This window comes from Chiloscyllium punctatum, chromosome 35 (assembly GCF_047496795.1).
Source record: "Chiloscyllium punctatum isolate Juve2018m chromosome 35, sChiPun1.3, whole genome shotgun sequence".
Classification (NCBI taxonomy): domain Eukaryota; kingdom Metazoa; phylum Chordata; class Chondrichthyes; order Orectolobiformes; family Hemiscylliidae; genus Chiloscyllium; species Chiloscyllium punctatum.
This window is the reverse complement of record NC_092773.1, coordinates 21,795,312-21,817,270: the sequence shown is the minus strand read 5'-3', so window position 1 is coordinate 21,817,270 and position 21,959 is coordinate 21,795,312. Positions and strand designations below refer to the sequence as shown.

Here is a 21,959-nt window from a genome sequence, read left to right as displayed (position 1 = left end):
ATGCTGCGTGTGGGCGGACTGGCCGCCTACAGGCAGGAGAGCTCCCAACTCCACGTGTCTGTGCTCTTCAGAGGTGAGCAGTGTTTGTGGTGGGGACGGGGGTTGGGGCGAGGTTGTGGTTCTGGCCATGCATTATTAGCGACCTTCACCATCTACATTGTGGACAGCTCTGCCTTTGCCTCAGCGTCAACCTTCCTCAAGTCATTGACTGAAGGTTTTCAAACCCAGAACAAGTGACTGATTGGTGTGCTTCACTGAGAGCTGCCATGGTGGGCTTGATGGTTGAATGGGCTCCTTCAGCACGGTTGTGACTCTCTGCAAGTCAGGTTCTCAGTTTATGCCAGCCCGGATGCCTCCCATTTGTTCCCACAGCTTTCCTTGCCCCGTTGATCTTCAGCGGAGTGATTGTTGTTACTGTCTGTCTGAAACTGCCTCCAAAACGTTCATTAGTCAGTGCATAAAGCCCTTGCCTTCACACCAACATCAAGGTCTTGATGGAGGTGAGGTTCAGGGCTTCTTCCCTCATATTGCTTCTTCATCTGGCTGGACTCCACATCACTTGCCCCTTCTCTGTGAACCACAGAACTTGGTCTGTCTCCTTGTTGGAGCACTGCACTTTGTTCCACCCACTCTCTCTTTGTTCTGTGCTGTATCGCAGCAAGTTCCTCGCCAATCGCCTCAAACTATGTCGCAAGTAGCTTTCCACACTTGTGTGGTGATTTCAGCCTCCATCGCCACTCGTCATACCTCTCCCAGTTCACAAGCTTCCTCTCTTCCATAAATCCCTCCCTTTCTCCAAACATTCCGATCTACACTTGCTGTCAAGGCACCCCGGTGATCTTCTCACCCCATGTGACCTATCATTCCCGAGAAAGCAATTTCTCAGCTTGTTGTGGTATCGCTTTCAACCTGCTTCCCCCTTCTCAACTCCACTTCTGTGTCCAGTCCTGGAGCGGGGTACAAAAGTCTTTGCTTGAGCCAGATTTCCACCTATCTAATCTTTGGCTGTATTTGTGACTTGTTTTGAGCGATAGATTTGCTAAACCACAATTTTTTTTTCTCTCCATGAATGTCAGTACCTTTCACAATCAGGTGGTATGTTGGCTTTTATTACAAGGGGACTGGAGCACAGGAATAGGGAAATCTTAACTGTAACTGTAAATGGCCTTGGTGAGACCACAACTGGAGTACCAACTGCAATTTCTGACTCCATGCTTGAAGGCTGAACGTGCATTGCAGTTGGTACAGTGAAGGTTCACTGGAATGTCCTTTGGATGAGGGGTAAGAGTGAGGGCTTCCAGCTGCTTGCCTCTTCAACACAACATGTTCCCTGACCAATATCTTTGTCTCTGACTTGCTGCAATGCTCCAGTGAAATTCAGCACAAGCTGGAATTGCAGCATCTCATTTTCCACTTTCAGGACTCAATGCCTATAATCAATAATTTAATGGACATCTTCCATTTCCTATACCTAAGGCCTTGTCTTCAAATAGGCTACTTTCAGCTCAGCCAACTTATTTTTACATACTTGTGGTCCCAATGCCGGTATTCCTCCTTCCTGTTCTCTCGCTTCTTTACCCGTCCCCAGCCCCTGTCTGGAGCATTTGTACTCCAACTTCTGAGCTCCAATCCATTCTGCTGAAAGGTCACGCAACTTGAAATGTTAACTCTGCTTTCTCTCCACGGACACTGTTGAGTTTCTCCTGCAATTTCCATTTTTGTTTTTGGACGCGGGGTTCGTCCTGTGATGAGATGCTGAACAAATAGGGTCTAAAATTCCCTGGAGTTTGGCAGTTTGGTTGGAGAGCCATTGGAATGCAACAATATTGTGAGGGCGCTCGACAGGGTAGACACTGAGAAGTTGTTTCACCTCCGGCTGGGGAATCTCAACCATGGAGAAGGGACACAGTTTTCAGATGAGAGAATGATAGTTGACGACTGACATGAGAAGGAATTTCTTTACTTAGGGTCATAGAGTTGTACAACACAGAAACAGACCCTTTGGTCCAACTCCTCTGCACCGACCAGATACCCTGAACTGATTTTGTCCTATTTACCAGCTTTCCATACCCTCATTAATTACCGTGATTAATGATGGTGATGCCTTTTAAATGTTGTCGTTGTACCAGCCTCCACCACTTCCTCTGGCAAACACCCCTCTCTGTGTGAAAACGTTGCCCCTTAGATCCCTTTTAAATCTTGCCGTTCTCACCCTAAACCTATGCCCTCTCATTCTGGACTCACCCACCCCAGGGAAAAGACCTTGTCTATCTATTCACCCTATCCATGCCCCCTCATGATTTTATAAACCTCTGTAAGGTCACCCCTCAGCCTCTGATGCTCCAGGGAAAATAGCCTCAGCCTATTCAGCCTCTCCCTGTAGCTCAAACCCTCTCGTCCTGGCAACATCCTTGTAAATCTTTTCTGAGCCCTTTTGAATTTCACGACACCAGAGCAGGGAAACCAAAATTGCATGTAGAATTCCAAAAGTGGCCTAACCAGTATCCTGCACAGGCTCAACATGACCTCCCAACTCCTATACTCTTGAACACAGGATCTTGTGAGAGTGCTATTCACTGAGCCACAGAGGTTCATTCTTCTTCAAGGGGCTCCTTACCATTTACTTCTGTGACTTGGTGATTTTTTAAATTGATATTGCTTCTGGTTGGCAACTAACAGTGCGTGAACAGCGCTCTATAGTTGTAGGTCGTGGTAGTGCTAACTCTTGGTCATAGCAATGCTGCCATACCACTGTGTTATACCTGTACATCCGATTTTTGTGTCTGTATTACCAATATTATTGGCATCCCATTCCTTCAGTCTTGACTACCTCATGCGTAAAGGCATCTCGGACATTCGAGGAAGAAGCGACAATTCGAGAGCCTTGTGGCTTCTGATCATTCACAATTTAACCACTCCGGGATCGCTAGTGAGGCCAGCATTTGTGCTGATCCCTCCTCCTCCATTTGACCCTGAGTAGGTCGTGGTGAGGTGCCGTGCACCATTGGATTCCATCCTGTTTCCGCTGCTGTTAGGGAGAGAGCAAGAGTGAAGGAATGGCCGATGTAGTTTGGACTGATGTTAGTTTGTTGCTTCAAACGGAGCCATGTGGCGGTAATGGATGGATGCAAATCAAACAGGCAGGAGCGTAATCAGCAACAGACACCTTTCCCACCACAGATGCTGCCAGACCCACTGAGCTTCTCCAGCAATTGCTGTTTCTGGTACATTTTTCTAGTGTTCTAATTAACCTGGAATATCGCCGTTAGTGTCTGGACTTTAGATCCCTCTGCTCGTTGCCCTTGAGCTTCTGAGAAATGAGGCCCCATTCTGCTTTCTCTCAGTCCCGTTCTGCAAGGTGGTTCAGGTAATACGTCCTGTCTGCCATTTCCCCTTCTGAGGAAGGGCGGTAACTGAAAGGGCGGGAAGTGTTGGTGAGCCACATCTACTAATACCCGACTCTGACTTTCTTTTCCTTGCACCTTTCCAGGGAAAAAGAAGAGGACAAGCCTGTCGGACGAGGAGAAGAACGTAAAGTGGAATGAGGCAAGTGGAAAAGCACTCCCCGGGTCGACCTCGGCACCTTACGCGCAGTCACGGAAAAACGCTCATGCATCAGCAACAACAACCTCCAGTTAGAGTTGCAGTTTGGAGGTGATCAGCCTGACACGGCCCAGTTGGAGCCGTGCTCAGGATGGGCAAGAGTGACCCTCGGTGACAGGATTCGGAGATGACGGTGTCGGACTGGGGTGGACAAAGTTAAAAATCACACAACACCAGGTTATAGTCCAACAGGTTTAATTGGAAGCACACTAGCTTTCGGAGCGACGCTCCTTCATCAGGTGGTAGTGGAGGGCTCAATCCTAACACAGAATTTATCGCAAGAATTTACAGTGTGATGTAACTGAAATTATACATTGAAAAATTGATTGTCTGTTAAGCCTTTCATCTGTTAGAATACAGTGAGAGTTTCACTTCTTTCATGTGTAAATCAGAAAACTTTTTTTAAAAAAAAGTTGCATTCTCGGGTTAGCTGTTAACAATGGTGATAGCTAGACAATATGTTGAAGGTGTTAGCCCCCTGTCTTCTCTGTCTATGACCTGATGTTTAGATTGATTCTAATCTAAAAAGTGAGATAACAGAGTTTTACATAAACTCATGCAGTTTTTGAGCTCAGAGTTCTACATGAATGTATGCAGTTTTTGAGCAAAGTACAATGTAACTCTGCAAGTACAAATTCACCCCACAAAATATGTGTGCATGTGGGTCTTTTTGTGTGTGTGTGTGTGTGTCTGTCTGTCTGTCTGGGGTGGGGGTTGTGAGTATGAGAAAGTGTATATGTGTGTCTGTAGTGAGTGCAGAGTGTCTTAAGTCTGTGAGGGGGTGGATGTGTGAGTGTGGGGGTGTGTGTGTCTGTAAGGGTGTGTGTGGGTGTCTGTGTGTGCGTCTGTGTGTCCGTGTGTCCGTGTGTGTGTGTATATAGTGCAGTGGTGATCACCTGTAATGTGACATGAACCCAAGGTCCCAGTTGAGGCCCTCCCTATGGGGACCGAATTTAGCTATCAGCCTCTGTTCGGCCACTTTCCTCTGCTACCTGTCCCGAAGTCCACCTTGGAGGATGGTCACCCGAAGGTCTGACGCTGAATGTCCTGGACCACTGAAGCGTTCCCCAACTGGGAGGGAACCCTCCTGCCTGTTGATTGTTGTGCGGTGCCCATTCATCCGTTGTTGTAGCCTTTGCTCGGTTTCCCCAATGTACCATGCCTCAGGGCATCCTTGCCTGCAACGTATAAGATAGACAACGTTGGCTGAATCACATGAGTACCTGCCATGTACAAGGTGGGAGGTGTCCCCACGCGTAATGGTGGTAGGGAGGTGACAGGGAGGGAGATAGAGCAGGCAGAGGAGGGCAGGACGAGAGGGTGAAGGAAAACTGACTGAGATGCACAGGGGGAGATATGTTAGTACGTGGGGAGATATGCGCAGGGCCTGTGAGAGCCACGTGAGCTCTGTAGACCAGAAGAAGTCGGAGCAGATGTTGGCCAACTGAGTCTGCTCCACTATTCAATGAGGTCATGGTTGATCTGATAATCCTTCCCTCCATTTTACAGTCCTTAACCCTCGATTCCCTTTCTGCATAAAGATCTGGCCATCTCATCTTTGAATATGCTTAATCCCCCAGTCCCCTGAGGTAAAGAATTCTCTGTTTTAAATGGGCAAACCTTACTCTGAGATTACCCTCCTGGTCGTTGCCTCCCACAGTGAGAAACAACTTCTCCGTATCTATCTTGTCAAGTCCCCTAAGAATTTTAAATATTTCGATAGGGTTGCCTCGTTCGTCTAAACTCCAACGAGTACAAGTCCAACCTGCTCAACCTCTCCTCCATTCCCAGGTTTGCCTAATGAACCTTCTCTGGACTGCCTGTAATGTCAGTCGACCTTCCCTTGGATAAACGTGCTTGCAAAATTCTCACTGTGGTCCGAGTAATGAAATATATTGTAAGGGGCAGAGGGAATGCAGCGTAGGTGGGGACATGGCTTTCGTGGCTTTGTATGTGGGAAATCATGTCTCACAAACGTGATTGAGTTTTTTGAAGAAATAACAAAGAGGATTGATAAGGGCGGAGCGGTAGATGTGATGTATATGGACTTCAGTAAGGTGTTCGACAAGGTTCCCCATGGGAGACTGATTAGCAAGGTTAGATCTCACGGAATACAGGGAGAACTCACCATTTGGAAACAGAACTGGTTCAAAGGTAGAAGACAGAGGGTGGTGGTGGAGGGTTGTTTTTCAGACTGGAGGCCTGTGACCAGTGGAATGCCACAAGGATCAGTGCTGGATCCTCTTCTTTTTGTCATTTACATAAATGATTTGGATGTGAGCATAAGAGGTAAATTTGCAGATGACATCAAAATTGAAGGTGTAGTGGACAGCGAAAAGGGTTACCTCAGATTACAACAGGATCTGGACCAGATGGGTCAATGCGGTGAGGAGTGGCAGATGGAGTTTCATTCTGGTAAATGCGAGATGCTGCATTTTGGGAAAGCAAATCTTAGCAGGACTTATACACTTAATGGTAAGGTCCTAGGGGATGTTGCTGAACAAAGAGATCTTGGAGTGCAGCTTCATAGCTCCTTGAAAGTGGAGTCGCAGGTAGATAGGATAGTGAAGAAGGCGTTTGGTATACTTTCCTTTATTGGTCAGAGTATTGAGTACAGGAGTTAGGAGGTCATGTTGCGGCTGTACAGGACATTGGTTAGGCCACTGTTGGAATATTGTGTGCAATTCTGGTTTCCTTCCTATCGGAAAGATGTTGTGAAACTTGAAAGGGTTCAGAAAAGATTTACAAGGATGTTGCCAGGGTTGGAGGGTTTGAGCTACAGGGAGAGGCTGAACAGGCTGGGGCTGTTTTCCCCGGAGCGTCGGAGGCTGAGGGGTGACCTTATAGAGGTTTATAAAATCATGAGGGGGCATGGATAGGATAAATAGACAAGGTCTTTTCCCTGGGGTGGGGGAGTCCAGAACTAGAGGGGCATAGGTTTAGGGTGAGAGGGGAAAGATATAAAAGAGACATAAGGGGCAACTTTTTAACACAGAGGGTGGTTGTGTGTATGGAATGAGCTGCCAGAGGAAGTGGTGGAGGCTGGTACAATTGCAACATTTAAAAGGCATTTGGATGGGTCTATGAATAGGAAGGGTTTGGAGGGATATGGGCCGGGTGCTGGCAGGTGGGACTAGATTGGGTTGGGATATCTGGGTCAGCATGGACGGGTTGGACCGAAGGGTCTGTTTCCGTGCTGTACATCTCTATGGCTCTATGGACAGCTGCTGCCCGTGTTGGATGTTTGTGATTGTCACGGTTCCCATCTCAATCTTTTAGGTGCTGGAGTTCAAGTTGAAAGGAAATCCTCTTGATGCCAAATCCTCTCTTCAGATTCACCTGAAAGGCAAAGACAAAGTTGGAAAGGGCAGGTAACCTTATTCTGTGCTTTGTGAAGGAGCAGTTGCCCCACGTCAATGGGGGGATTCAGGGCGAAAACCGTCAGTAAATTGTTTAAAATAAAAATTTAACGCCCGGAGGAAAATCACTGCTGAGAATCAATGATGGCTGGCAGCTGCTTCCAAGCACAGTCACAGTTGTTTACCAGACTCTCATCTCCATGTTTTGAACAGTGGGTCACTTGCAGAGTTTGTGTGAGGAGCGAGAGAGAGAGAGAAGGTGCAAGTGTGAGAATCAGAAAGATGCGCTGCTAAGGTGAGATGAAGTGGAGAGAGAGAAGGCTTGTGTGGAGCGTTGGCACAGACCAGTTACTGTACAACCCAGCAGCAGCAGAAGGAGGCCATTTGGCCCCTTGAGCCTGCTCTGCCATCTCCCTCCATCGCGGCTGATTTCCTACTCCAACTCCACTTTCCCATCTGCTCCCCAAATACCCGGATTCCCCAGGAGAACCTTCCTGAAAAGCCTTGCTCCCTAAAAGAGCATCCCGGGGCTGAGAATTCCCAAGGTTCACGACTCCACGTGTGAAGGCATTTCTCCTCGCCTCGATCTGAAATGATCAGCCCCTCGTTCTGTCTCTTCAAGGTCCCCCAGCCAACAATCTCTGTGTCCACTCTGTCAAGCCCCTTCAGAATCTGCGTGTCTCATTGGAATCATCTCTCATTTTTCTCAACTCTGGGGAAGACACCGCTTTCACAGTCTCTCATCCTAAGACAGCCCCCTCTCTCAGGGACCAATCTAGTGAACCTTCGCCGTTTCCATGGTGAGCCATGGCTTGTCTCTGTGGCTGTACGATTCCCAGCCCACTCCACCAAGGCCATTCTGAAGACTTGGGGCAGCATCTCCATTCTCCTTGGACAGATATAACATGTGAGGCCATTCGGTCCACCAGGTCCCCTTTATGGAACGATTCACTTCAGTCCGCTTTCCCCACAGCCCTGCAATCCATCCAGTTCCCTTTGGAAATCCAACTTTGAGCCAGTGTCCACCTCCCTCTGGGAGCGACGTTCCCCTGACACCATTGCAGCTGCTGGGAAGCACCACACATGCTGATTGTCTTGATGCCCAGTGTTGAAGACTTATGCCATGCACTGACCTCTGAGGTCTGTACAGGAGGAAGAAAGATTAGATGGGAAAGTTCAGGCAGTGCATTGCAGATCATAACCCCTCGGCACGTCAAAACATTTCTCTTCCGGTTTGTCCTCAACCCGTGTCCTCTAGTTCTTGATCTGTCAGCCTATGGGAGCCATTCCTCCCTGTCTCCAAAATGAGGAGTGGCTCTGGTAGTTAGGGAGAACCAAAGTCAGTCGCACTGCTCCAGAGACGCAGGTCCGATTCCACCCTCAGGCAACTGTCTGTGTAGATTTTGCACGTTCTCCCCGTGTCTGTGTGGGTTTCCTCCCACAGTCCAAAGCTGGGCAGGTTAGGTGGATTGGCCGTGGGGAAATGCAGGATAACAGGGATAGGCTTGGGGTTGAGGCTGGAAGGAATGCTCTTCAGAGGGTCAATGTGGATTCGAGCTGCTTTCATGCTGTTGGGATTGTGAACAGAATTCGGCCATTTGGCCCCTCGAATCTGCTCCCCCATCCAATAAGATTGTGGCTGGTCTGTTTGCATCTCGAATTCCACTTTCCTCTCTATTCCCAAAGAGCCTTCACTTCCTTGCCTAACAAGAATCTATCCCTACACTCCTTAAAAAGATTCAGTGACCCTACCTCCACTGCTGTCTGAGGCAGAGAGTGCCAACGATACTCAACCCTCTGATAGACAAAACAAAACCTTCTCATCTCTATCCTGAAATTTGCAACCCCTAACTTGGACACTGAAGGAACGGCCAATATGTTTGCAAGTCACAGGCGGGGTGTGGCTCAGAGGGGAACTTGCAGGAGGTGGTGTTCCCATGTGCCTGCAGTCCTTGTCCTTCTTAGATGGAAGTGGTCATAGGTTTGGAAGGTGCTGCCTAAAGATCTTCGGTAAATTGCATCTTGTAGATAAGACACACTGCTACTACTGAGTGTCGATGGGGGTGGAGGGAGTGGATGTTTGTGGATGTGGGGGCAATCAAACGGGCTGCTTTGCCCTGAATGGTCTCAAGTTTCTTGAGTGTTGTTGGAGCTGCACTCATCCAGATGTGGGGAGTTTTCTATCACACTCCATGGAAATAGTGGACAGGCTTTGGGGAGTCAGGATGTGGGTTACTCACTGCAAGACTCTTAGCGCAACAAGAGCAGGTCAGAGACTATGTTTATATGGTGAGTCCGGTGGGGTTTCTAGTCCACGGATAGTGGACGATTCAGTGATGGTGACATTGAATGTCAAGGGGCGGTGATCAGATTGTCTCTTATGGGAGATGGTCATTGCCTAGCATTTGTATGGCGGGAATGTTACTTGCTACTTATCAGCCCAAGAATCGAGAGTGTGGTGCTGGAAAACAACAGCAGGTCAGGCAGCATCTGAGGGCCAGGAGAATCGATATTTCGGGCATAAGCCCTTCATCAGGAATGAAACATCAGTTCTCCTGCTCCTCGGATGCTGCCTGTCCTGCTGTGCTCTTCTAGCACCACTTTCTCGACTCTGATCTCCAGCATCTGTCGTTCTCACTTTCACCTACTCATCAGGCCAAACCTGGATATTGTCCAGGTCTTGTTGCGTTTGAACAGCGGACTGCTTCAGGATCTGCAAATAATGCAGAAACTTGTGCAATCATTGGCGAACATCCCCACTTCGGACCTTACGACGGAGGGAAGGTCATTGCGAAAGCAGCTGAAGGTGGTTGGGCCTAGGACACTACCCTGAGGAACTCCTGCAGAGATGTCCTGGAGCTGAGATGACTGACCTCCAGCTACCACAAGCAACTTCTTATATATCAAGTATGACTCCAACCAGTGGAGAGTTTGCCCCCTGATGCCCATTGATTCCAGTTTTGCCAGGGCTCCTTGATTCAACGCTCGGTCAAATGTGGCCTTCATGTCAAGGGCAGTCACTCTCACCTCACCTCTGGAATTCAGCTCTGAACTGTGCTGAAAGCGAGTCCAGCCTGTCTAACCTTCCTCACAAGTCAACCTGCTAACTCCAGGGATGAATCCAGTAAACCTTCTCTGAACTGATTCCCAAGGAGCAGGAGGTTGTTTGTTGGAATTTGGCGTTCAGCAGCACATTGTGTTCACTGCTTGTTGTACTGTCTATAAGATGCAGCATTTTCCAAACCCAAGACCATCTTCCAGTGGACTGAACAGTCTCCGGTGCTTTATGATTTATGAACCTGTAACCCTTTGCCTCCCCCACCCTTGAATGTAAACTTGGTTTCTGTTTTAAGTTGCCAGTGATGAAGTTTGCTAAGTGGATGTGATACCACTGCATTTCGTGATAGCCCGTTGTAACTGGATTTGATCTCACTCGTCCTCTACAGGTTCCTAGGATCCGTCAACGTCCGGCTCGCCAATCTGGTTGGGGAGAGGAGCAGGAATATATCTTTTGTCAAAGTCCCTCTGCTGGATAAGAAGAAGCAAAAAACAAAGGTGATGTTTCAATGGAGACGCAGAGCTGACTGATCTCTCTCCTGCCTGTATTCCCAAATTACGCCCATTGCAAATCTGCGCTCTGCCAAAAATTGGCGGCTTGGATCCGAATTGGGATTGAGTTCCATTTGCTTATTGCCCTATGTCTTCAGGCCTTTGTTGACTCGCGATCCAGAAAATGCAGTTCTAAAATTGAAATCCCTACATGCTCTTGTCTTGCCCTGTTTCTGTAACTTGTTGCCACCTTCTGAGATCTCTGAGCTGCCCCAGTTTCCAGCCTTTGAACTTCGTCACCCACCATCGGTGGCCATGCCTGCAGCTGCCTGGTCCCCAACATCTTGAGTTCCGTCCCTCGACCTCACTGCCAGTCTGTCACCCTTTTCCCCTTGCAGGTGCTCTTTTTAACAAGAAAACGTCCTTGTTTAATCGAGATCTGTGCTCCTAACTCTTCAGGCCTCACTCCTGCTCCGATCTCCTATGCTCCTGTGAAACACCAATTTTTGCCGTGTTCAACGTGTGTCTGATTTGCACAGGCCATGGGCACGAAGGGGGTGATTCAGGTCCCTGAGTTGGTCAAGCTGCTTGTTTTGGGGAGGACGGTGTTACAACGGAAGACGGCTTTGTTTAGGAATTTATGTGTTTCGTTTGCAGAACCTGCTCAGCTTTGAAATCGTCTATGAACCACCCCTCGTCAATAAAAAAGAAACGAAAGAAGGTAAGTGGGCCGCTGTGCGAATTGTCTTTCTGCGTGGGTCTTGTGTTGAGCAGTCGCAAACACGGGACTGTCACAGTCAGCTAGGCAACATGGTCGTGAGAGCTACCTGACATTGTGGAGGGAAATCAGACTGGATCCAGTGACTGGGAGCTGCAGTGAATGGATTTCACAGCCTGTAAAGTGAGAGGTGGGACCACAAAGGGGACAGATCCAAGTGTTGCAAATGGTGATGAACAAAGTGGTTTTACAGGCCCACAGAGAGGCTAAGTCATCAGATGCCAAAGGAATGCCCTACCTGTCTCCATGTACACAGATCAATGCAAAGCTCAAAGCTACACACTAAAGCAAATCAGGAAAACACAATGGAAAAAAATACTCATGTCTGTGTCTGTGTGTGTGTGTCTGTGTGTGTGTGTCTGTGTGTGTGTGTGAGAGAGATATGGATGGTGATGGTAGAGGCTCCCATCACGTGCCTTATCAGCAATCTCTCCCGCTCCTATCCCCTGCCACACCAGCATGCGTTGGAAGCATTTGTAGATTGCTGCACGTTTAGGTTGTGTTATGAGCACGCTTGCCTTGCCTTCCGTGACCTGGGGTAGCACTCAAGCTGTTAACGTTTGCCTCGGGCAGGGAGTCACTATCGACTGTGCCACAAGACTTCAAGGGATCTTTCCTCTCCATCTGACCATGCTGTACCTCCCCAGGTATCCCTCGGTGCAGGTTGTCTTAAATGCAAAAGCGTTCTATTCCTCGACTGTGTCTGTGTGGGTTTCCTCCGGGTGCTCCGGTTTCCTCCCACAGTCCAAAGATGTGCAGGTCAGGTGAATTGGCCATGCCACATTGCCCATAGTGTTAGGTGCATTGGGGTTCAGGATAGGGAATGGGTCTGGGTGGGTTGCTCTTCGGAGGGTCGGGGTGGACTTGTTGGGCCAAAGGGCCTGTTTCCACACTGTTGGGAATCTAATCTAAACACGGACGAGCCCTTAAACTGAATAGAAACTGGAAATTGTGGTAAGACTTGGTGGGTCAGGGAGCATCGGTTTAGGGAGACAGGGACAGAGAGAGGAGCAGAATTAATACTTCAGGTCTGCACAAACAGCAACGCAATAGGTTTTGCGCAAAGCTTGGGTTGGAGTGAGCGGGGTTGGGTGGGGGAGGTGCCTCATTGAATAATGAAGCGCTGCTCCTCAAGCAAATGCTGAGCTTCACTGGGACACTGCAGAGGGCCAAGGACAGAGATGTCAGTGTGGAGAACAAGGGTGAGAATTGAAGTGACAGGCCGCTGGAGTACTGCCTTCCGACGGAATTGGAAATGTTCTACAAGATGCTGACCTAGTCGATGTTTAGTCTGCCCTTTTACAGTATTTTAACTGCCTTCTGACTGGGTGAGCTGACAGGCAAAGCTGGAGAGATGAAAGCCTCTGTTGCTCTTCAATGTGTGTCCTTCCCGGGCATCAATCCTGTGGAGACCGTGTGGCTGTGACTCTATCCCCTCCCTCTCCTGCTTCCCCATCTCCATTTCCCATGGTTTCTTGTGTGTGTGATTCACCTTTCCTTGGGCGCGCATGTGTGTTTGCGTCTGTTTTGCATGTATTTGTATGTACAGTACACTGTGTCAACGCGATTTGATCTGTTTCCCTCTCAGGGAAGCCAGGCCATCCAGAACAGGATGACACCATTAATGTTCCCAGATTACAGGAGATCCCACTGAGGTCTCAATCACCATCGCCAGAAAATGCCTCCGTTAGGGGAACTGCCAAGTTCGCGCAGAAAGTTTCTGATAAGCCACAGGACTTCCAGGTAAACGCGGTAGTAGGATGGTGGTCAGACATGGGGATTGAGGGGGGGGCACAAGGTTCAGGGCTTATGTCAGGCCTAGACCTGAGGCACTGTGCAGGTTATATAGGACCTGACTCAAGATGGGAGCAATGCAGTTGCTGCACTTCCCTTGTTTAGTCAGTTGGGAGAGAAAAAGATGAGATGGAAAGGTAAGCCTTGGATTATTTAGCTGCACACAAGAACCTTGTATTGAGGGTGTTAAATGCTGGCGCCGCACGGTGGATCAGTGGTTAGCACTGCTACCTCACAGCGCCAGGGACCTGGGTTCAGTTTCACCTTTGGGCGACTGTCTACATGGAGTTTGCACATTCTCCACTTTGGGTTTCCTCCGGTTGCTCTCGTTTCCTCCCACAGCCCAAAGACGTGCAGGTTAGGTAGATTGGCAGTGGGAATTACAGGGATGGGATCAGTGTGAACTCGGTCGGCAGGACCGTCTGCTTCCATACTGTATGGGTGATATGATCTATAAACACCTAGTTAGTCGGCATGCCATTACACTGTTGAACAAAGAGCAAATTACTCTTTGCAGTTTTCTTGGCGAATATTCACCCTATCAATCAGACAATCCAGTTTGGCCCATTCTGGAGTTTGAAAGCAGGTTGCTACAGCTGTACAGGGAGCAGTGAGACCACATCTGGAGAACTGTGTACAGTTCGGTTCTCTTGACTGAAGGAGGAATATTGTTGCACAGAAAGCAGTCCAGAGAAGGTTCACTTGGCTGATTCCTGGAACACAGGGAGTGATCCTACCGGTAGGGTTAGACCTGTACTCCCTGGGGTTTAAAATACAAGAGGAGGCGATCTGATTGAAACCTGTCAGATTCTGAGGGAGGGTGACAGGCTGCATGCTGAGGGCACATTATTCCACATGGGTTGGGGTCGGTGGGGGGTGGGGGGGGGGGGGGCGGTAGCAGAGTATTTCAAAACTAGGGATCTCTGATCGAAAATGCATGGGTGTGGAAGAAACATTTCCCACTGGCAGGAGAGTTGGTCACCAGAGACCAGAGGAGATGGAGTTGAAGAGAGAATGTGAGGAAATATTTCTCGCAGCGAGTTGTCACGCACTGGTTGAAAGGGCAGTTGGGGGGGGCGGGAAACAGACTCATTCAAATCTTCGCAAAATGAATCCGTTTCATGAAGCAAAATTATGAGAGGAAAATGAATGGCCTTATTGTGCGGGTAGAGAGCAGGGGAGTGGGATTGGCGAGCACAAGGGGCTGACTGGCTGCCGTCCTCCTTCTCATGCGATGTTTCTTTATCAGGTTCGAGTCCGGATCATTGAGGGCCGTCAGCTGCAGGGTGCCAACATCCGGCCGGTGGTGAAGGTGTACGTAGGCGACACCGTTTTCCGGACCAGAATCAAACGGGGTAACAACCCTATCTTCGACGAGGTGAGGCGATTTCCCTTGCCCGCTGCAGAAGCTGAGTGGCGACCACCTTGGCTGCGTGCCTGGTGGCAGAGAGGTGCCGGTGTGGTGCAAACTTGCAACTGGCTCGCTCCTGCACGAGACCCTTTGAAATTTGATTGAGGTGGTTGTTGGCGAGTGAGGATTTAAGTTCTCGGGGTACGACAACAGCAGGACTGTCGAGTTGTTGCAAGTTGGAAAGGTTTATTGAGTCTAACTGCTGCAGGGTTTTCCAAGTAATGTCTGAACAGCCTTCCCCGTCTCAGTCACGGAGAACAGATTTGACTGGATTTGACGTGGAGTTTTTTTCCCATGATTCCTTGAACCCCTGTCTCTGCTGGATTCCGTACCTGTATGGGCTTCTCCGAACCTGTGGAGAGGTAGGCCATCTTGTTGGTGCATTCCCTTTCCCTGCAGTGAATGTGGTTCAAGGCAACCCAAAGAATCGGATGTGTAGTGGATGGTATGGAGGAGACCTCCAAAATGATGTCGATGGTATGGTGAGGAGGGCAGGAAAGTGGCAGATGGAGTTCAGCTCTGATAGGTGTGAGGTGATGCATGAGAGAGAGAGAGAGGTCAAACAGTAAAAGGGGATACACGATAAATGGCAATGTGAGGGATGGTGAACATTGGTGAGGCCGCTTTTGGAGTACTGCATTCAATACTGGTCTCCCTGCGATGTTTGGCTTGAAAGGGTTCAGAAGAGATTGACAAAAGATTGGAGGGTTTGAGCCATAGGGAGAAGCTGAATAGGTTGGGGCTCTTTTGGGGTGAGCTGATAGAGGTTTGTAAAATGATGAGGGGTATGGATAGGGTGCATAGCCAAGGTCTTTTCCCCAGGCTAAAGGAACTCAAAAACTAGAGGGTTGTAGGTGAGAAGGAAAAGATTTGAAAGGGATCTGAGGGGCAACGTTTTCACGCAGAGAGTGGTGCGTGTCTGGAATGAGCTGCCAGAGGAAGTGGTGGAGGCTGGGACAATGGCAGCTTTTAAAAGGCATCTGGATGGGTATGTGAATAGGAAGGGCTTGGAGGGATATGGTCCAAACGCTGGCATTTGGGATGAGATCAGTTTAGGAACCCTGGTTGTTACGGATGAGTTGTACCTAAGGGTCTGTTTCCGCTGTATAACTCTATGACTTCCTTTCTGCTATCCAAAACAATTAATTTGTCCCATGTTTTAGAAATCTTTTGAGCCAGTTGACCAGTTGGAAAGGATATGTCCTTGATTTTCAATGTACCCTGGGCCTCTGACTTTAACTCCTAATCTATTACATTCCTAAATAAAAAAGCTTCACCCACATCCAGTCATTTTCTCACTGAAGACTACTTCCAGCCAGGCGGATACAGCTTCAGACAGCTACAGCCGCGTACGCAAGCAAAGATTACTAACGGTCCCTTCAACTGTCAGTTGCAGTGTTCGGATTTATACACATGCAGAATTTGAAGACCTGGTTTGATTTTTGTGTGAAGCCATGATCGTCAACTGACAGGAGAAAGTGAGGACTGCAGATGCTGGAGATCAGAGCTGAAAATGTGTTGCTGGAAAAGCGCAGCAGGTCAGGCAGCATCCGAGGAACAGGAGAATCGACGTTTCGGGCATAAGCCCTTGTTCAAGAATTCCTGAAGAAGGGCTCATGCCCGAAACGTCGATTCTCTTGCTCCTTGGATGCTGCCTGACCTGCTGCGCTTTTCCAGCAACACATTTTCAGCATCAACTAACAGGACAGGCTTGAGTGGCACCTCCTGTTCCCATAAGGGTAGGTGAGTGACCAACTCAAGAGCTTCTGCCAAGTCCATCGATCTCCCAGCTGGGGAAGGAGGTTGGGAGCTAAAGCTTACTGCGGTGCCCTGGTCCAGTGGGCAGGAAATGATTCCTCCAGACCTCTTGTGGAGTTGGGCGTGCCAGAAGTGAGTGAATAACAGACTCCCAAACCCCTGGGTAGTCCGAGAAAAGGCTCAAGCTTTGAACGTATTTTCCTCATTTTTTTTCCCGGAGAAAGGATCCCTGCGTGTGAATGTGTGTTACCTCTGACAAACTCGAATGAGTCACGTTACCAGCTCAATCCATTATGTTACGTTGGTTGTTCATGCAGCTGTTGGCACACTTAAGGATTGTGAAGCAAGTGACTCCCAGTCGTGGAAACAGAGAGTTCTTGAGTGTTAGTGACTGTGAACTAACTGTTGTGAAGTGAAAGGCGACCAACCTTGGCCAGTTTGCAATAACCATTTTTAACTCAGGAGCATTATGTGGCAAGATAGACCATTTGGGGGTCGGCACAAGTCAGGGGAAGGTCCAACACACCTTAATTGAACAGTTGATCAAGAAAATACAATATTTATCAGACTGTATTATTGTACTTTTAATTACAATTTCTCAAACCATCTCTTCACAGGGCTCTTTAGTAAACAGCCTTAAAATTCTAAGCAGTTTCAAATGTACACTAGCTATCCACTTCTGATATGGGCTTCTGAGGATTCGTTACTCCCTATGCAGAGTTCCTAACCTCTGTACTGAAGCTGTTGTCTGAAAAGATTGGGGATACCTGTTCAATAAAGCTGTGGGAAAGGCTTTTCCTTGGTCTTTGAGGATTGGCTGATGTTCCAGGATCTGCAGTTGTTGATTTTGAGCTTCCTGTCTCGTCTCAGGCCAGTTCTGGTCTCGGGGTCACCTGACTGAGGTGGTCTCTTTGGGTCTGGTCAGTTTGATGATACTTGTCACAAGGTACAAGGAGCTGGAGATGCTGTTTAGCTCGGCTGTTGGTCAGAGGCGCTGTCTTGAGGGTCTAGATTAGAGTGGTGCTGGAAAAACACAGCAGGTCAGGCAGCGTCCAAGGACCAGGAAAAGCCTTTGCCCGAAGCATTGATTTTCCTGCTTCTCAGATGCTGCCTGACCTGCTGTGCTTTTCCAGCGCCACTCTAATCTAGACTCTGATTTCCAGCATCTGCAGTACCCACTTCTGCCCAACTGTCTTGAGGGTGTCAAAGCAGAGCAAAGTGGATCTCCAGATTGTCCTCTTCACACCTTCTCGGCGATTCCGTGGCTTGTGTCCAATACTGTCCAATCAGGCGGGGGCAGGAAGATCCAATGAGTTGATTAATTTCAGTATCTTGAGGTCACAGAACATGGTTTTGAACCTTCAGCTGTCCTTGTCGCGTTTTTGCCTACTGAGGTGGGTGCCACCAAGTCTGGGTAACATTAATCTGACAAAGCGGGTCGATTGGAGGTGGAAAGAATGGTTCATTCTGAAACAGTGTGGCCGTTAGCACCTCATCAGGTAGGACCAGGCCTGTCTGGTTTCGACGGGAAGTTGACTGTTCAAGGCTTGGCTGCATGAATACTGTCTGTTCCAGCTCCACTTGTTTACAAATAGCAGAGTCCAGGCTAGATTTAAACCTGGCTCCCATATTTCCAGCTTTTATCCGTGCTCATGAAAATAATATCAATATTTCTCGAGCAACCCTGGAGATCGTGGATGACTTGACCACATTGGATTACTTCCCCAGTCAGTGTACACGTTGGAATTCATATTACTCCCTGGGCCTTATCAGTAATCTTGTAAACTCATGGAATGCGGGCATTGCTGGACGGCCAGCAATTTATTACCCACCCTTCGGAATGTGCTGGGGAGTTGCCTTCTTGAACTACTGCAGTCCGTGCGGTGGGGGTGCACCCACAGTGCCATGAAGGAGGGAGTTCCCAGGATTTTGACCCAATGCCAGTGAAGGAATGTTGCTCTATTTCCCAGTCAGGATGATGAGTGGCGTGGAGGGGAATTTGTAGGTGCCCCATGTACCTGCTGTCCTTATCCTTTGAGATAGAAACTGTTGTTTTAGAAGGTGCTTTCAAAGGAGCCTAGGTACATTGCTGCAGTGCATCTTCTGGGTGGTACACATTGCTGCTGCTGCTGCGTATCAGTGGTGGAGGGAGTGGATGTTTGTGAATGTGGTGCCAATCAAACAGGCTGCTTTTGTCCTGGATGGTCTCAAGCCTCTTGAGTGTTGTTGGAGCTGCACTTACCTGGAAATGTGGGAAGTATTCCATCACACTCCTGACTTGTGCCTTATTGTTATGAAGATGTGGGTGAACTTACACCTTTTGAGAGAGTAAAAGGTACCAGTGACAGCACCAAGTGTTCTCAATGAGACATGATGTAGCTTGTGCTCCAGCGACTGGAGTAGCTGGTTGCCTGGAAATGACAAAACAGATTCGAATTAGGCCAATCAGTTTAAATTATACCCCGAAAAATACCAAATTCTAGTCAAGTTGGAATTGAGTATATTGACAATCTTTAAAGCCAATGACACAATCCGATGCTTTGGGGGTCTAAGACCGGGGAAAATTGAACAGTTGGGAGGAAAACTGTCACCAGACCAACAGGTGTAGACTGCGAGTCAAAACTGTCTGAGAGGTACCTGTCTCGAGAAGGAGTTTGCACAGAGAAAAACCTCAACACTGATCTGACCTCAACACTGAGCCAATCTACTGCTGAAGATAAAGAGAAGATTCGACTGCTGGTTGGTGTTAAAATTTCAATTTTCCTGTAAATCTTAATTGGGAGTTTTATCAGATTAGTAGGAAAGGTAACAGATAGGTTCGAGAAAGGAGGTGTAAATAGTTGTTAGTTAATTATTCTCTGTTATACTTTAAGAAATAAAGTTGTTAATTTTTACTTTAAATAGTTCTTGGCCTCTTGAATTTTCACAGATTACTGCATGGGTTAAATCTTTTCTGTGTTGCTGGTTTAAATGAAGGGTTTACCCTGTGTTGTAACACTTAGAGATGGTGGAGATAGGCTTTGGGGAATCAGAGGTGAACTACTTGCTGCAGGATTTCCAGCCTCTAGCCAAAGTATTTATATGGCTGGCCCAGTTCAGCTTTTGGTCAATAGTTGGATGTTGATAATGGAGTATTCATCGATGGTAATGCCCATTGAATGATAAAGAGTGATGGTTAGATTCTATCATGTTGGAGATGGTCATTTCCTGGCACTTACCACTGGTTCCTTACCACTGGTCATCCCAAACGTAACTGTTGTTCAGGGTATTGCTGCAAATTGACATGGACTGATCGAGTATCTGAGGAGTTGTGAATGGTGCTGAACATTTCCGAACATTCTCACTTCTGACCTGTGACGCGAAGGTGATTGAATAAGCAGCTGAAGATGGTTGGGCTGAGGAACTTGGCCGTTTCTCCATGGCATGGTCTTGGCCAATCAGCATCCTTCGTCCTGCACCATAGGTAGTTGTGATGGTTTGAAATTTGGCCTTCTTGCATTTGTCCTACTGAGCGCAGGATGGACAGTTTTGTTCACATGTCCAGCTTTTTGTAGTTTCAAGTTGTCCCCTGCAAGATAAATAATGCTGCTTTTCTGTTTGACAGCTTTTCTTCCAGAATTTTCATAAACCCCCAAGTGAGGTTTTCAACACACTTATACACCTGCAGGTAGGTTAACAGAGTTTAAATTGTTCTCAAGTCAAGAGTCGAAAAGAATTGTTGGATTTGCAGCTCAGAATCCTGCCATGTGCTGGTCTGTAACAGCACGCCAGCTTCCTGTCACTGTGCGTCAGTATAATGCATTTGATGGGCGTGATTGTGTCTTCCCCCACACCAATGCATGGTATCCTGACCCCAGTGTGTTCCTCATTCAGCCCCAGTAAGTCGAGCTGGTGAATGCCTGGTGAGGGCCAGCCTATTTGAATCCTGTTCTGCAAACAGATCTCTCTGCTGGCTGAAGTAACTCCATCCAAACCCTGGGCTCGGGACAAACTGAATTCCCACTTCTGCTCGTTGGTCAGGCCCGGAGGGGATTGACCAGAATGGTTCCAGGGGAGAAGGAATTTTAGTGACAGGGTTGGGTTGGAGAAGCTGGGACTGTCCTCCTTTAGATTGAGAGGGAATTTGGACAAGATTATCACAGGTTCCAGGTAAGGCAGGCAAAAAGGAGCTGGTCCAATCAGCTGACAATTCCAGGACTAGTGGGGGCACACAAGGTTGAAGGTTCTGGGCAAGAGGTACTGAGGGGCACATGTGAGGATGATCTTGTTTCTTTAGTGAGTAGTAATGAGCTGGATCTCCGTGCCTGTGAAGGCAGTAGAAGTGAAGACAGGGAATGATTTCAGAAGGGAATTGGACAGACACTTGGGGGTAATAAACTCACGGGGCTGTTAGTGCAAAAGCACAGGGCGAGGAGAGATTGCTGTACATACAGCATGAACTCGATAGGCTGAGTGGGCTTTCTCCATGACAGAATTGCACCATGATCACTATCTATTGAAGCTTCCGAATGGAAGCAGGGTTCAGAGACTTGTAAACCTGGCTGTTGACTGATACTAAATTCAGTGGTTGATCCTGAGTTAAAAGGAAGGTTTGATTTCAGCAGGGTTTCCATCCCAAGTTGGCCTACCCGCTGACTTCCTGCCTGGCCTTGTGAGGAAAGGATCGACACTGGGGCGAGGGATCAGAAAATGGCCGCTGGGTGCTGTCCCCCATTTGCTTAAAATGAAACTGGGGATTTGAAAAGGAGAGGTGGAGCAAACCTGTTTTTTTTCAGGTGTGATAATCCACAGCCAGACTGTGTGAGCTTGAAATTCTTCTCACACTTGATGATGACAGTCTTCCTTAAAAGGACCATGAAGACTTTCCAGTGTACAGGGAAATGTTGAGATACAGGTCTCAATGAATGGTGGATGGGATTAATCTCCTCGTTGATCTTTCAGACCTGGCACTGGGAAAACAGGCCAAATGGCCTCTTGCACTGTAAGCTGTATGACTTGTATTGTCCAGGGAAGGCATCACAGTTCTGTACTGTAATGTCAGGATGAATTGTAACTCAATCTCATGTGTAGAAATCAATGAAAAAGGTAAAATCTAGACTGCCTGTTTGTCTGCAACCCTTGCTTCTGTGTTACAGTTTTGAATTCCCGTGTCCGCATTGAATTGCTTGGGGTGTGTCTTCAAGCTTTTCACTCAGAGGTAGGGACAATACCAGTGTGCCATGGGACACCTCAGTGTTTGTGTTTATAATGGGAGTGACCTGTATAAACTTGTCATGCTGTAACCACATCTCTTGGACAGCGATGGCGCTGTGTTGCACTTCTCAGTCGGTCTGAACTGTGGCGAATCCTGTTTGATCCAAAACATCGGCAGCAGTCGCTGGAGAAACTCAGCAGGTCTGGCAGCATCCGTGGAGGGAAGGCAGAGTCAACCTTCCAAAGAAGGACCACTGGACCCAATATGTTGACTCTGCTTTCTCTCTCCACTGACTGCTGCTCGATCCGCTGAGCTTCTCCAGCTGTTTCTGACTTGTATCGTCCAAACTCACTGCCTTTGTTTTTGTGCGTTCTCCTGTGAGTCGTGATTAACGTAAAATCGAAATGTCCTCACTGGAAAAAAAAGATGGGGCTTGCAGGTTTGAAATGTTGACTGAATTAAGTGTGCCCTTATTGGTCAAATTCTACCATGCATTGGACATCTGGGATTCCC

At 48.1% G+C, this 21,959-nt stretch overlaps 1 protein-coding gene across 1 annotated transcript in view; it reads left to right on the top strand.

The window, feature by feature from the left end:
* Window positions 1-21,959, top strand: part of LOC140459562 (myoferlin-like) — a 124,347-nt gene continuing 102,388 nt past the window's right edge. Inside the window, exons 1-8 of the mRNA XM_072553808.1 lie at window positions 1-73; window positions 3,491-3,546; window positions 6,883-6,974; window positions 10,409-10,517; window positions 11,169-11,232; window positions 12,878-13,032; window positions 14,333-14,461; window positions 19,857-19,919. Of these exons, the coding sequence (XP_072409909.1) occupies window positions 1-73; window positions 3,491-3,546; window positions 6,883-6,974; window positions 10,409-10,517; window positions 11,169-11,232; window positions 12,878-13,032; window positions 14,333-14,461; window positions 19,857-19,919 (741 nt within the window). The remainder of the gene's footprint in view (window positions 74-3,490; window positions 3,547-6,882; window positions 6,975-10,408; window positions 10,518-11,168; window positions 11,233-12,877; window positions 13,033-14,332; window positions 14,462-19,856; window positions 19,920-21,959) is intronic.